The sequence below is a fragment of the Xenopus tropicalis genome, chromosome 3 (genome assembly GCF_000004195.4).
Source record: "Xenopus tropicalis strain Nigerian chromosome 3, UCB_Xtro_10.0, whole genome shotgun sequence".
NCBI lineage: Eukaryota > Metazoa > Chordata > Amphibia > Anura > Pipidae > Xenopus > Xenopus tropicalis.
Window position 1 is genome coordinate 130,342,666 of NC_030679.2, and position 14,797 is coordinate 130,357,462.

Genomic DNA, 14,797 nt, shown 5'->3' on the forward strand with positions numbered 1-14,797 from the left:
GTCAGAAACAAATAGAGCTTTCACGCAAGCAAGGGACAGACACATTACTGCAAATACACAAACCACACACCACATCAAAAATAAGCCACACATAAACATCCAAAAGTAATATGGACTTGAAATGAGTCATTTCATTAGAGAGCAAAAATGTTTAAATGCTGTTTTTTTATTTAAAGGGAAAATATTGCCAAAAAAAGTAAATGTATTGTTCCTCTTCCCTGTTTTATGTATTGTTCCTCTTAAATGAATTTCATCACAGAAAGAAAACTTATGAGGCCTCATTTATGAAGTGCAAGTGCAAAAAAATGGTACAAACCACCATGTTATTTGCACTGTGCCCTCTGCCCTGCAGGGTTGTGTTGTGCCCACAGCACTAGGTTTCAGTGCACAATGCTTGCACACAGTGGTGTAAAGAGAAAGGAAGTAGACCACGCTGTCTTGTGGGTTGTTGCATATAAATTCCCGCTCTCAGGTAGGAGGGCAGGGAGCAGGGATTTATACACGAGCAGGCAGTGGGACTTCTGTGGAAAGGGGGCCGGGTAGGGTTTGCTACTCTGTGCCGGGCCTCTCAGGAGATTTTTTGCTGGGGTGCACAGCAGAGAGTATTTACACTACTGGCTGCGCAAATCCCATGGGATTTGAGACTTTTGATGACTTATTTTAGCGGCACATCCTCTGAATAGAAAGTAAGCTTAATAGCACTTCTCGAGAACCAGTAGGCTATAATAAATATTTCACTATTCATCACTGAAGGGTCTAACAAATTCTAAAAATAACCTGCTTCATTGCCATGAATGTTTTAAAGTGGGATTGCCAGTGCAGATGTAGAGTGCATTCTGCATTCTTCTACATTGGGTGCAGCCAGTTAGCAGGGGGCTAATATTATTTAATGTGTGCTGAGCTGCCTGGATAAGGTGACCAGTAAAGAAATTAGGAATATCTATGGGGGGGGGGTCAAGCTTAAGTTACATTTTGGTAATATCTTCCCTTCAACACCAGGAAATATAATAATAAATAATGAGACAAATATGTATTGTGTATGTCCATAAGAAGGGTCCCCTATTACAAAAGGGGTTGATGTACTCCGTCTATTCCAGGTAAAGCTTGTGGCTGACAGTTGACCAAAGCACTAGTATTTTTCTTTTATTTTTATTGGAAACAGTGGTGAACTATAGAACATTTAACTTCTAGGACTGACATTTATTTTTAATTGGAACAGATGATTTAAGACTCTTTTGCTCCGATGATGCCATCATAACCATCGTGTGGGATTAGAAATTAAAGTACTATGTAGTTGCTTATGTGTAATTATTATAAGGCTCATTTTGGGATATACCAGCCTTTGGTACTAGGCAGAGCATACGGAATTTGTCTTTTACGTGGGCCTTCACAGTTGTAGTGAAAAGGTTTTTCATGCCATTTTCAGGCACACCCTCACATTGGTGAATTCTCCTTAACCCTATTCATGTTCACTGGAGTTCATACTTTGGCATAGGGCCAACTGAGGTACTAATCCTCTTGTTGTCTTGATCTCAGGACTGCTTTTTCTTGCTACTTACCAACTAGGATTTAATAAGCTTTATCCTTCATTTTAGCTATTTCTCATTCATGGTGCGCCTTCTTCCTACCTCCCATTTATTTGGTCTGCTACTTCAAAGTTCTCCTGCCTCAGACTCCACCATACCATCCATCTTTTGCCATGGAGTAAAGGCCTAATAAGCCTAGTATAGATATCACCTCACTTTTATATACTAGGTAATACCACCTGACACCCTTGGGCCAATATCCATTTGCCAAATCCCACTGAGAATTTCTCACAGTAGGTAAGGTAGGAAAAGATTAACACTTAATCCCCCTACAGTAACTGTGATACTGGCAGCAGTTTGGAAAAGAAGATAGATTGTGGCCTGAACAGAGTGATAAGCAATAGAAAATGAAAATAACAATAAAGTTACTTCCTACAGTTTTGACATATATGTTTTGTTGTCGCTTAGGCCAGTGACCCTGACAGCCAAACAGAATTTTAAGTTGCAGGCAGGATAGAGGGTAAATGGGTAGGCATATAAACAATGAAACAAGATAAGGAGGCATCATGGGAGCAGAGCTTTAGCCATTCCAAAGAAACCAGCTACGCACAACTGCCTTAATAAAATGAATTATAACTGGAATATATCATAGTGCTATTTATCATTAGTACAACAAACTGCCACAAGTTCTTTATGGGGAGGGGGGCATTATGTTGCCATATTTTTAAGCCGATAGTAGAGGAAGTTAGAAAAATACATACATGCTTCGAAATATCAGGATAAATAGAATGGGTTCTGTGGGTTGAAGGAGGAACTGTAGACTAACAGAAGGAGGAGAGTAGCATGGGGAGGTCAGAGGTGAACGAATAAGCATAGCAAAGAAGAGAGAGGTTGACAGACATGCATTTAAGTCCCCTAATACCGTATTGTTTCTGGGTTGTGGTGAAAATGAGATAGATGTCAGATAGATGTCAATCAAGACCTAAGGCACACACCATGAATTCTCCACTGGTTCTTCAGCCGGTAGAGAAGCGCCTGATGGCGGCTATTCAGCCTGCCCCTTACTTCAGTGTAATGCACCTGTCACACACAGTAGCAGCAGGCGTATTTCAGACATGTGTGCCATAGGCCTATTTTGGGAGGATGTCAGTAGGCAGCAACATATGTAACACAGAAAATGTCTAAAAAGATCTGCCTCCACAGTGATGGATTAAAAAGTTCTTTAGATGATAGTTAGATGACCATGTTTTGGAGAGGTTGGTTAATGTAGAAGGGTTGCTGCCCTCTTTTCATGTACATATTTTTACACGTATTTTCTTTGATATTTTTTGGCCTACTACTTCTGCCACCTAGTTGTTACCACTACCATTTCAAGTATATAGGTGTATATCAACAAAAGGTAATAAGATATGAAAAGCTTATAGTTTATCCCATTAACCTATATTATAGCTATAACAAAACACAACAAATGAACTGGCCTTATGCCATATTCTGCCTTCTTTGGCCCCCTTACCCATTCCTTCTACCACTTTCTTGGTGTTCCCTTTGCTTCATATAGTTGTCACATATTTGTGCTGTGTACTTTTCTGATAAGTAGTGCCCCCCTGTCATATAGGTATAGGATCAAATAAGCAAAAACCCATTATCCAGGTCCTGAACATTCTGTATAATACATCCTATAATCTGTGTTTACATAATCTCTATCTGCTTACGTATATCAGCCTGATTAAACAAGAACATACCATTCCTTAGGGAAGGGGAAATGGATCCATCGCTGTTGGTGTAGCGGCAGTCTGCATTTAAACTCCTGCTTTGGCGACCTGACCCTTCAAGCATGTTGACTATCTCATTTCGATCAATGTTCCTTAGTGCTGTGTAAAGGTCCTCCACTAGAGGATTAGAAACATAGTTATAGTCAAAGTGAATATTTGCAATGTACAAGAGATATGTAGAAAGGCATTTGGATCAAAATAGAACCAAAAAATGTATACTTTGGGATATTGTCTTTTTTTAAATCTGCATTTGTTCATACGTTTCATCACAACATGTAAGCAAAATTCTTTTTATTCATACTTATATCTGCTTATACTACTGAGCTAAGTAACATTTTTAGAACTAGGACTAAGATACCATAGGGTGATATGCACCCAAGACATCTGTACTGGGCCATCCTTATTAAAGGCAAATATCTGTGCAAAACCTTGGCACTTGTCCTGGTTGTCAGTACATAATGGCAAACAACCCTTACTAGGCTGTGACACAGTGTACCTACTCTTTGGACTGGGATCCTGGCGGGATGCCCATAACTGGAGTAATGCGGCACTCTGCTCAAGCAATGAGTTTGGATTCTCCACTCTAATCCTGTTGATTTCATCCATCTCAAACTGCAGCTCCCGGGCCAGCTCTGGGAAAAGAACAGTAAATACACTGACCCTGCATATGGAATCCTCACATCAAATAAAGGACACATAACAGAATCCTACAAATAGTTATGGGAACTATAATTGGTGTAGTTTGTGGCTGCAAGCTTATTCTATGGAGACAGAGGGAAGGTTTCGCTCACCAGCCCAACTGAGGCCCAGGTGCTCTGATATTACAGCCATCTTCATATCAAGGCGGTCAATGCCACTGAGAGAACCTGGGAAGAAAACAGATACAAATACAATACAAAACTATGTAGAGAGTGTTCTACTCACAAGGAAATAAATGGGGCTATTTGACAAGAACAAGTTGCAGTTAACAGCAACTAACCAGAGATTATTTTATATAAATGCAGTAGACTGATTGGTTTCTTAAGGTAATTGTACAGTGAATAACCCACTTTACAGTAGTACTCCCTGTCACTTCCTAATCCCTAATCCCAAAAAACTGAAAACTGAAGGAGCTGGTAAAGCTAATTACCAGTCCACTGAGAAGCCCCTAATAGTAAGCTGGTCAAAGGCTGCTGCTTAGATAATGAGGAGGTTTTTTCTTTAAGGGTACACAGGGAGATTAGTTACCCACGATAAATCTTTGCTACCATGGGCAGCTCATCTCTCCTATATGCCATCCCACTGGCAAGAATGTAAATCGTCGGTGGGATGGTATAAGCATCACTTGGTCGTCCAAAGTTGCCTTGCAAGGAAACTTTGGGCGACTTCAGAAAACCGAAGCAACGTCTATGCCTTCCCACTAGCGATTCACTTTATTGCTGGTGAAAGGGCATTTCAGGGAGATTAGTTGCCAGTGGTAGCTGCAGGCACCTAATCTCCCCCGTGGGCCATCACCCTAGGGAAATATGAACATATTGTCCTGTTTATAAAGGAAGGGGGAGTTGATTTCAGTAAACATAGCCAAAATTTTAAATTAGTGCTTTATAATGGCAAAGAAATGGAAAATGCATTTTCAAGACAAGTCCTATTTAATTTGCTAATGTTTAGGTGTTTATAGATGTGTACTGCTCCTTTAAAATACTGTAAATATTACCAAGCAGTAAAAATAAACTATCACCATTCCTTTCAGATAAATCTATTTATCTCCAATGGAACGATTCCCTCCATGGTGGAAAAAAATAGATTGAATACTATTACCCTGACATTTATCATTATTATCCTGACACGAGTTTTGCAGGGCAGTAAGACTCCGCTTGGTGATATAAAGCAGTAAAGCGCATACTGATAAACTGACCCAGGTATTTTTCTTTATAAAAGTTTTGATAAATGGGTTAATATCAATCTGTTGGGAATTCTTCAGTATTCCTGAAGTTGATAAATCTGTCCCTTAATGCTTCTGAGGGTTTAATATCTCTCCCTCCCCCCCAACAGAGGCTTTTCCAGACTTTGATAATTGTTCTTACTCCTTGTGCTGTCGTTCAGTCGGTTGTATCTTTCCCTTAGCGCTAGTGGGGTTAGCGTCCTCCTTCTGTCTAAGCTGCCTTGGCCCTGTAAAAACACAAGTCTGTGTCACACAAACACACTTATAGCATACAAACACAAATGTCTTACAGCATAACCATATGTAGGGTGGAATACTGCCATTCCTCAGTTTGTTCAAAGTAAATGTTACCCAAGATTTCCCTGAAATAAAAAGTAAATTATGGCATATTATACGGACATACTTTCTCTGAAAGTCTGTACGTTTTACTTTCCTTTTGCTACTTAGGGTACATATGAAAGTATTTTTAAACTTAAAGGGGACCTGTCACCCACAGATAAAAAGCTGTACAGGTATGGGATCCCTTATCCGGAAACCCGATATCCAGAAAGCTCTGAATTACGGAAAGCCTGTCTCCCATAGACCCCATTTTAATCAAATCATTCAGATTTTTAAAATTGATTTTCTTTTTATCTGTAATAATAAAACAGTGCTTTGTATTTGATCCCAACTAAGATATAATTACCCCTTATTGGATGTAAAATAATCCTATTGCGTTTAATTAATGTTTTATTGATTTCTTAGTAGACTTAAGGTATGGAGATCCAAATTACGGAAAGACCCCTTATCTGGAATACCCTTGGTCCCGAGCATTCTGGATAACAGGTCCTATACCTGTATAATAAAAGTTCCTTTAAAAATGAAAACCAAAATTCTTTTTTTAATTAAATCATCCATAACTGTTATAAATGTATTTAAAAATCTGAGCTGTCAATCATATATTGCGTCCTCCGGCATAGAGGCGGGGCAGGCAATATATGATTAACAGCTCAGATTTTTAATTACAATTACTTTTAACGTTCCATTCTGCGCTACCTACATATCACCTAAATGGCAAATGCACAAGATTTGGGGGGAATACAAAGCTTGCCTTAATAACAGTGTTCACAAAATGGCGGTTGCCTGCTTACTGTGACTGTAAATTCCAGGACTGAAAGGAAAAAAATTAAATAATTTACGTGTATATAGTGTAAATAAAGTTTATTTTGCTAACTAACATGAAAAGGATTTGGAATTTATTTTTAGGGTGACAGGTCCCCTTAAAACTGAAATCATATTTTCAAACTTAAAGTTTGCCTCTTCCATTCTGTGATACTGCCTTGTTAGCAAATATTCATTAGGTTCATTTTCATTCTTTCTTTATTAATAGTACATTTTCAATTAACATGGAAGAGAAAGCCGCCTGGAATTTTGATTGCCATATTTGGGTACTTTAAACAAATGACATGAAAAGGCTCATTTACTAATGTTGTGGGTGCACGTGCAGGAGCGTCAAGGGCAGGGTCAGACTGGGCTTAGACCCGATCCGCACAGGGCACTATACCGAGCCGCTGGCCTCCCCCGACGCGCTGACTCTAAGTTTAATTTAGGTGGGGGTTGAAAGGCCCCCTCCTGTCCAACTCCCCCCCAAGGCCATTCGGGGGTGCAGGGGCCTCAAGGGGCAATTTGTCCCATATTGCTGAAATATTCTCTAAACCAGGGGTGGGCAAACTACGGCCCGCGGGCCACATCCGGCCCCTTGGCCTTTTTAATCCGGCCCGCCGACGACGCCAAGTCTCATCACGCGAGACTTGGTGTCATTGGCGGGCCGGAATTAAACAGACTAAGGGGGCGTAATGCTGGCCTGGCCCTGCCCGCCCCGGTCTGGCCCGGGGGTAAGTAAATGTGGCCCGTGAGCCAAAAAGTTTGCCCACCCCTGCTCTAAACTATGGAAAAATTTGCAAAATGTGGGTGAGTGCAACTTTTTTTGACATGTACAATTTTTTTTGACACACATGACCGCGTTTTTTTTTTTTACGTGCATGACCGTACCCTTACTTTTGACACGGCTGCTCCTTTTTTATATGCGACCATGCCCTTTTTTTACACAACTGCTCCTATTTTTTCACTGAAGCTTCTCTAAACAATTTGCCAAAGCCAAAATTCACTATAAATCCATGCCAGGTCAGGGCTTTTTGAAATAGTTGCAGTTATCGTGTGACAAGTTGAAAAGTAATGCTTTTCGCGACTTGTCTGCAACTTTTTCCTGCATGTGCTTTTTCACTTTGGATTTTTTGATAAAAGTCTGACATTCGTGGAAGCAAGTTTTATTCGTGGTTTCAAAAGAAATTAAATTAGATACATTTGAGTTTTATTAATCTGCCCATAAGTATAGGAATCCCATGCCCCCTGGTGCTCCTTAGCTTGGTGTTCTAAATGATTGGTAAGCTAGGGGTGTGCCAGGGGGATGCCTATGTGCCCACCTTTTTCATTTTGCAGCACTGGGCTAGCTCCATGCAAGTAGCTGAAAAATCTGTTTTTTCCTTAGTTTTTGTAATGAGGCCTGAAATCTTACTTATGTGAAGTTGTTTCTTTGTACAGGTATAGGACCTGTTATCCAGAATGCTTGGGGCCTGGGGCTTTCCAGATAAGGGATCTTTCCGTTATTTGGATCTCCATACCGTAAGTCTACTAAAAAATCATTTAAACATCATTTAAACCAAACAGGATTGTTTTGCCTCCAATAAGGATTAATTATATCCTAGTTAGGATCAAGTATAGGTACTGTTTTATTATTACAGAGAAAAGGGAATCATTTAACCATTAAATAAACCCAATAGGGCTGTTCTGCCCCCAATAAGGGGTAATTATATCTTAGTTGGGATCAAGTACAGGTACTGTTTTATTATTACAGAGAAAAGGGAATCATTTAACCATTAAATAAACCCAATAGGGCTGTTCTGCCTCCAATAAGGGGTAATTATATCTTAGTTGGGATCAAGTACAGGTACTGTTTTATTATTACAGAGAAAAGGGAATCATTTAACCATTAAATAAACCCAATAGGGCTGTTCTGCCCCCAATAAGGGGTAATTATATCTTAGTTGGGATCAAGTACAGGTACTGTTTTATTATTACAGAGAAAAGGGAATCATTTTTAAAAATTAGAATTATTTGCTTATAATGGAGTCTATGGGAGATGGCCTTTCCGTAATTCGGAACTTTCTGGATAACGGGTTTCTGGATAAAGCATCCTATACCTGTATATTCATGTATTTTACAACCCAGTGTGTAACAGATAAATGTAAAATTATTCATGTGAAGCTTACACAATAGGACTTGCATGCAAAGAGCTACACATTAGAACAACCTGAGGCACAACAACATATTCACATTATATGATTTGTGTGAATGTCTAATTGTGTAATTATGTGATATAAATTTCAAAGTACAGTCCTACACAGTCCTCAGATGAACCCCCCTCCCATGTTCAGAAGCAAAGGATAGGTGCCTTGCATAACTAACCATATTATATCAATAGGCTACCCAAAGTTTCCTCTTGTTACACTATAAAATTGCATTATTGAAAGATGTGAATTATTGCAAAGATGAATGCAAAACATGAACGTGAGCTTTCGCAGATATAGATGTCAGAGGATAAAAACCCATCATCACCTGGGTATATTGTGGCATTGTGACGTTTAGGTGACACAGAACTTGTTGGGAGGATTCATATTTCATGGATTTGCGCAAGAAAGACAAAGATCCACATGGCTCCCGGCTGCTGTCCCGAATCTGTAGAATAACAAGGCACACCAGTAAAAATGAAATCTGCTGGGTACAAAATGCATCTTAGGGTCTTTTCTCATTGAGGTTCTGCTCTGAGAGCAGAAAATATGTCAAACCCATGTTGTATAGCTAGTGTTCGACCTTAGTCAACAACAGGCTTAGAATGTTATCAATAATTTGCACTACATTTGAAAAATGGTTCTGGAATTAATATTTAGTATTATTTTTTTTTTTGGATACGGAGTCCAACGATGACTGCTTTTGCTGTTGCTAAATCATCTCCTTAGCATTCCGTAAATAAGGCTTTAAACTAAAATTTCAGAAGATTGTATTGTCATTCCTGTTATTTGGTGCTTGGTTAATGGTTTGGAATTTCTTTGCACTTTGATATAGGATATACCATCACGTTGTAGATGAGCTCACCTTTTCTAGTTGTGGTTTGAAAGTACCCTATTTTTTGTGTTCAGAATGCTGCACCAAAGTCTTTGAAGTTTAATAGGAATTATAGGCACCAGAAACAGCACCTATTTGCTACGTTTGCAAATCATATCCCACACTGCACTTATTTAGGCAGAGCAGGCCTGAATCAGGGACCCAAATGTGATTGGTGCTTACCAGAAAGTGAATGGGATTTAGGGCACGTTAAAGTTTGGCCCATCCTAAAATGTCCTGTGTTTTAAATTAGGAATTTTGGTCAGTGCGGTCACTGTTTGTCCGGATGCAAAAGTTTAATGAACAGCCCTAGTGTAGAAATGATGGCTTCCTTAAGGCTGATGCCACACGTGGCGTTTTTACGCTGCGTATTTTCTCAGCCTAAAAACGCCGCACAAGCCACACAGCCCCTGACTATGGCGTTTTTCAGCCTAGTACTGGTGACGTAAGCAAATCCCGTTTCCATGGTGCTAATAGTGCAAAATAGTAAAAAACGCTGTGTATTTCCGCTAGGTCTGGCAGCTGCCTTTGTGTATACATAGGAATAGGTTGCTGTGCAAATACTGGCGTATTTCAGCCAACGCTTGAAAAATCTGTGCTAAGGCGTTTTCTAGCGTATTTACGCTTTGTGTGGTTTGCCTCGAGTCTTTTCAAGTTATTTCTATGGATGATGATATCAGGCGTTTTTCAGCCGCTGAGAGAATTAGAAAATACGCAGCGTAAAAACGCCACATGTGGCATCAGCCTAATGCAAGATACCTCTGTCAATTTAATAAGCACTACATATTAGTTAATTCTGTACTTTTGGGCACACGATGACACCAATGTACTACTTTTTACCTTAATAGGTAGCGGCAATCTGTTTTCTTTAAATGCGTGGAAAATAAAACTTCTTTGCTGAGTTGCTTTCTTTAAGGGTACCAGATTTCCTGACAGCTCTACAAATAGTTCTGTCCCTTCGAGCACCTGCAGAAAAAACATTTCCCTGAGTAAATGAGCATATTTAGAATTCAGAAACATCTGTGTAAATAAAGTGTTACCCCCTAGATATGTCACATGGTAATTACCTAAAGGGCAGTGATACGTAGCAGTATAACTCATAAAGGCCATGTAAAGACATTTGTATGTCAATTTTATGATAGTATATAGCATATGATAGCATGGTATTCATAAATGCTGCATAATAAATACAGAAAGAGAAAGTATGTCTGTATGTATGGAAATTCATCACGCAAAATTCAACAATACTATTGTGGCTATAATTAACAATCATATTACCAACTAAATGAACTTACTATTCCCTCTAATTTTCTTATGGCAGTAGATGCAAAAATTAGCCTTACTGTGCACTTTAAACCAAAGGTTACACTTTTAAAAAACAATGTGTGCAGAGAAGTGAGTGGATCTGAATAAATAGAATTTCATGCTGGGCAGGGTGCAAAGTGCGGGCACAGGCCTCCATGTTTCTGGCATTTTTCACCCCGCAGGAAGAAAAATTGCCGCAAGTCAATGCTTAAAAACAGAGCAAAGGGACCTGCCTTCTTCCAAATGAATACAATGCTGACTGTATTTGGCAACACTATATTCTTAAAGGGGGACTGGGGGAGGCATGTAGGTGTCCCCTCTTCAACCTACTACTTGTTGTGCCCAAGTTAGGAGTTGGTGCTGGGTCCAGGCTGCAATTGAACCCTGTATTTACTGCCTTTAATATGGCAGAGTGTAAGGACAGGGCTGCCTTGTGCTAGACTGAGCACTGCTCTACACCGTGTGGAAAAGGGACACTTTATTCTAAGAACAGTGATTTTTAAACTGTGGGGTTGTCCCTTGGGGGACACGGCATCTTGACTGGGGGCCCAGATTGAAGGCCAGTTAGGGCCATTTAGATGTAAAGCCTCTTTTCTCTCAGACCAGCTTTAGTGTCAGAGTGAGATTTATGGTTAACAATTACTGTTCTAGGTTTTTCTGAACTATGGCTGATATGGAAGTGGTTTATGAGCTAAGGGGTGCAGTGCTGAACATTGCACCCCAAAGAGGCATTGAACCAAGTAGGATTAAAAACTATGGTTAACAGTTACTGTTCTAGGTTTTTCTGAACTGTGGCTGATATGGAAGTGGTTTATGAGCTAAGGGGTGCAGTGCTGAACATTGCACCCCAAAGAGGCATTGAACCAAGTAGGATTAAAAACTATGGTTAACAGTTACTGTTCTAGGTTTTTCTGAACTGTGGCTGATATGGAAGTGGTTTATGAGCTAAGGGGTGCAGTGCTGAACATTGCACCCCAAAGAGGCATTGAACCAAGTAGGATTAAAAACTACTGGCTTAGAGAGAATACATCTGAAAGCATCTTAATGTCAAAACACCCACACAGCTGACGCTGGCCACATGTAGAGATCCCGAGAGTCAAGCAAACAGATCAACAAATGCACACCAGTGCTGGCAAATGAAAGCACTGACTGGGTCTTTTGGCAGTTGATCAAGTGACCTACTGCAGCCCAGTACAGGTATGGGATCCCTTATCCGGAAACCCGTTATTCTGAAAGCTCCGAATTACGGAAAGTCTGTCTCCCATAGACTCCATTTTAATCAAATAATTCAGAACTTTAAAACTGATTTCCTTTTTCTTTGTAGTTATAAAATGGTACCTTGTACTTGATCCCAACTAAGATATAAATAATCCTTATTGGATGTAAAACAATCCTATTGGGTTTAATTAATGTTTTATTGATTTTTTAGTAGACTTAAGGTATGGAGATCCAAATTACAGAAAGACCCCTTATCCGGAATACCCTTGGTCCCAGGCATTCTGGATAATGGGTCCTATACCTGTACTATGTCATCATTGTATGAGAGGATTTTTTATCAAGCAGACTACAGCCAAAATGTTTTTGGCCAAGGTTTGACAAGATATCCGGCCAGTTGTGTGAATATTCTGCATTGTTGCCAATATTACAGTTTTGCTTTCGTATTATTCCCCAAATTTACCTCTATATCCCGACTTCGTGCTACCTCCGTGAAATTTTCATGCTGTTCCAGTGTTTTCTCCAATTTGTCCCCAGTCATACAGTAGCATCGAAGGCGTCCCTCCCGCCCATCGGACATTTTGGCAAAGACCACAAAACGTGCCGTGTATGGTACTGCACTAAGCTCCTTATACAGCTGTGTGGAGAAGGACACTGCCTCGGCTGTACGAGGGCAGTCTGACAGCCAAAATCTGCAGCACAACAGAGAGGAACAAAATATTTTGGTAGGGAAACAAACAATGTGCACAGATAGCAGGTGTGTAAACCAAGAGTGTAAACTCCATACACTGTGTTTATGGATAAGGCTGGGATCCCAGCACCAATAAAGGTACCTAAACGTGGATATAATAATGAAGTTGGCGCGTGCCGGTGTTTTGCCTGATTGGCTCTAAATGATGTGGCCTAGCTATGCAATTCTTACCTGGCAGATACATTAGTGGTGAAGTTGGCACATTCATTGGCATATACCAATTTAGTGGTACCTGTGATGTCTTCCCACTGTGCAGGGGCTGTACCGCCTAATACATGAGAAAGATTCATGAAAATCGTAAATAAAGCAAACATCTCTGCAGCAATAATGCAAAAGCCATGAACAAGAGTCCTGTTGGTGTCATTTCTGGCTTTCAGTGTGAGAGTGTTGTGCCCTTGTAACAGTGTGCCCCAAATATCTCTTAGTATTAACTGGCCAAAATAACTCTTTAAGATATACAGCACTGTCACAGAGGAGACTTGTAGTTGCACACTAGAGAATAAACTGGTGGTCCACACGGTCTTGTAGATGAACACAGATATAACTTCACAGTCACCATTATAGCTTCTCCAACTGTAATGACTGTACAGCATTTCCAGGCCCCCCCTGATGCCTACCCTGCTGTTCTGCCTCATCAGGCACTGTTTAGACTCCAGGCATAGAAGTCAGCTTTGTGTCAAGATAACAGACCCTACTTAACCTAGTCCCCTCTTTCTCTGGATCCCTGTCTGGCAAAATACTTACGGGGAACTGGTCCCTTCCTTACTCCTCGTTGGAGCCTCAACTGCTCAAAAAACTGACCTATCATTCACACTACTTAAAGTGAGCCCCACAAATATAGCCTATGGTTGTCTACCCTATATAGAGGTACCTCACTGAGGTGGCAAGCCTCAGGCTCCCTGGCTTCAGTGGCACACAACTCTATCCCTTATACTGCCTTTCTAGGGGAATGCTCTCTAAGTGCCACTGAATAGAATCTGCTCTAGAACCTCCACAGGGAGATCCCCACCTAACATTGCCATCTAGTGATTGGTGTCAAAATAAAACTATTTAGACAAATAACCAATTTCCACTCTGTACACCCTTACCTTTTTGCAAAATTGCAATCTCTTTTTTCAAAATTACTGTGCAAAATTGCACATAGGATGCTGTGAGAACCCTGGAGTTGCTGCCTGGTTCAGAGGTAGTTGTGGTACTTCAGGGTTCTCCCGCATCAATAGGTGCAAGGTCCCAAAATCTGGAACAGGAGGAAGGCAGCGGTGCCGAGTGCAGTTATACAGAAAAAGTGCAGGTTGATGCAAGTTCCTTTAATGACTGGGATTTTTCTCTGAACTGTCTGAAGCCAAGCACACCTGCTGTCTAGTATGTTTTACTTGACCTTTCACTGGTTGCTGCTCAAGTTTCATTGTCTATAGAATTAAACTCCAACATCTATTTCTGTCAGAGTATAGTTAATAGCTTTATTGCCAAAGGTAAATATCACACATTGCTTTGTCATTGTGACTTTTTTTGCCGTGGCAAACGCTAATCTGATGTTAGACTTACTCCATATTTACTGTATTCACTGGACTAACTGTATTAGTCATTTCTCTTCCCATACCTGTTACACTGCAAAGCAGCCTCAGGCTGGTTGTGTCTCCTTCTCCACTATCCCTTGGATTGTCCTTCCAAGATGGTGGCAGGGGGATGCGCAGGCCTATCGGCCGGTGAAATTTCCTTCGGCGGGGTTCCACAGTGACAATGGGGCTAAAAGTAGCCTGGTTACCTAGCAGTCTGGACACCAGCTCATCTGGCACAGGCTGAGCCTGAGATGCAGAACAGAAATTGTGATTCAGAGTAATGTCTTTTCACAAGATGGTTCTAACTCACCAATAAGACCAAAATTGCTCAAGTTATAACAAAACTAGAGGCACAGAATGAAAGACCATGTGCTGCATTTCATTGAGAATAGAGTGGGAACCTATTATGGCAGAGGGGGTTCCGATTTGCTAAAAATAATATTCTGCTGCTGGTAGGGTTGCCACTTTTTTCTGTTCTGTTGGTGGGCAGGACATGATGCCATTTGAGGTGGGGATAGGATGTAAGGGGCGGGAAATGGGTGGGCTGG

The 14,797-nt window shown here is 40.5% G+C and overlaps 1 protein-coding gene across 13 annotated transcripts in view; it reads right to left on the reverse strand.

Annotated features, from left to right (window-relative positions):
* ank1 (ankyrin 1) overlaps positions 1 to 14,797 on the reverse strand; it is a 120,953-nt gene that overhangs the window by 20,692 nt on the left and 85,464 nt on the right. For all 13 annotated transcript variants that reach the window (XM_012959150.1, XM_012959146.1, XM_012959145.1 and 10 more), the window contains 9 exons: positions 14,291 to 14,495; positions 12,862 to 12,958; positions 12,403 to 12,631; positions 10,260 to 10,385; positions 8,874 to 8,993; positions 5,362 to 5,446; positions 4,090 to 4,164; positions 3,799 to 3,930; positions 3,269 to 3,415 (listed from right to left, as the gene is read on the reverse strand). In XM_012959150.1, coding sequence (XP_012814604.1) covers positions 3,269 to 3,415; positions 3,799 to 3,930; positions 4,090 to 4,164; positions 5,362 to 5,446; positions 8,874 to 8,993; positions 10,260 to 10,385; positions 12,403 to 12,631; positions 12,862 to 12,958; positions 14,291 to 14,495 — 1,216 coding nt within the window. The remainder of the gene's footprint in view (positions 1 to 3,268; positions 3,416 to 3,798; positions 3,931 to 4,089; positions 4,165 to 5,361; positions 5,447 to 8,873; positions 8,994 to 10,259; positions 10,386 to 12,402; positions 12,632 to 12,861; positions 12,959 to 14,290; positions 14,496 to 14,797) is intronic.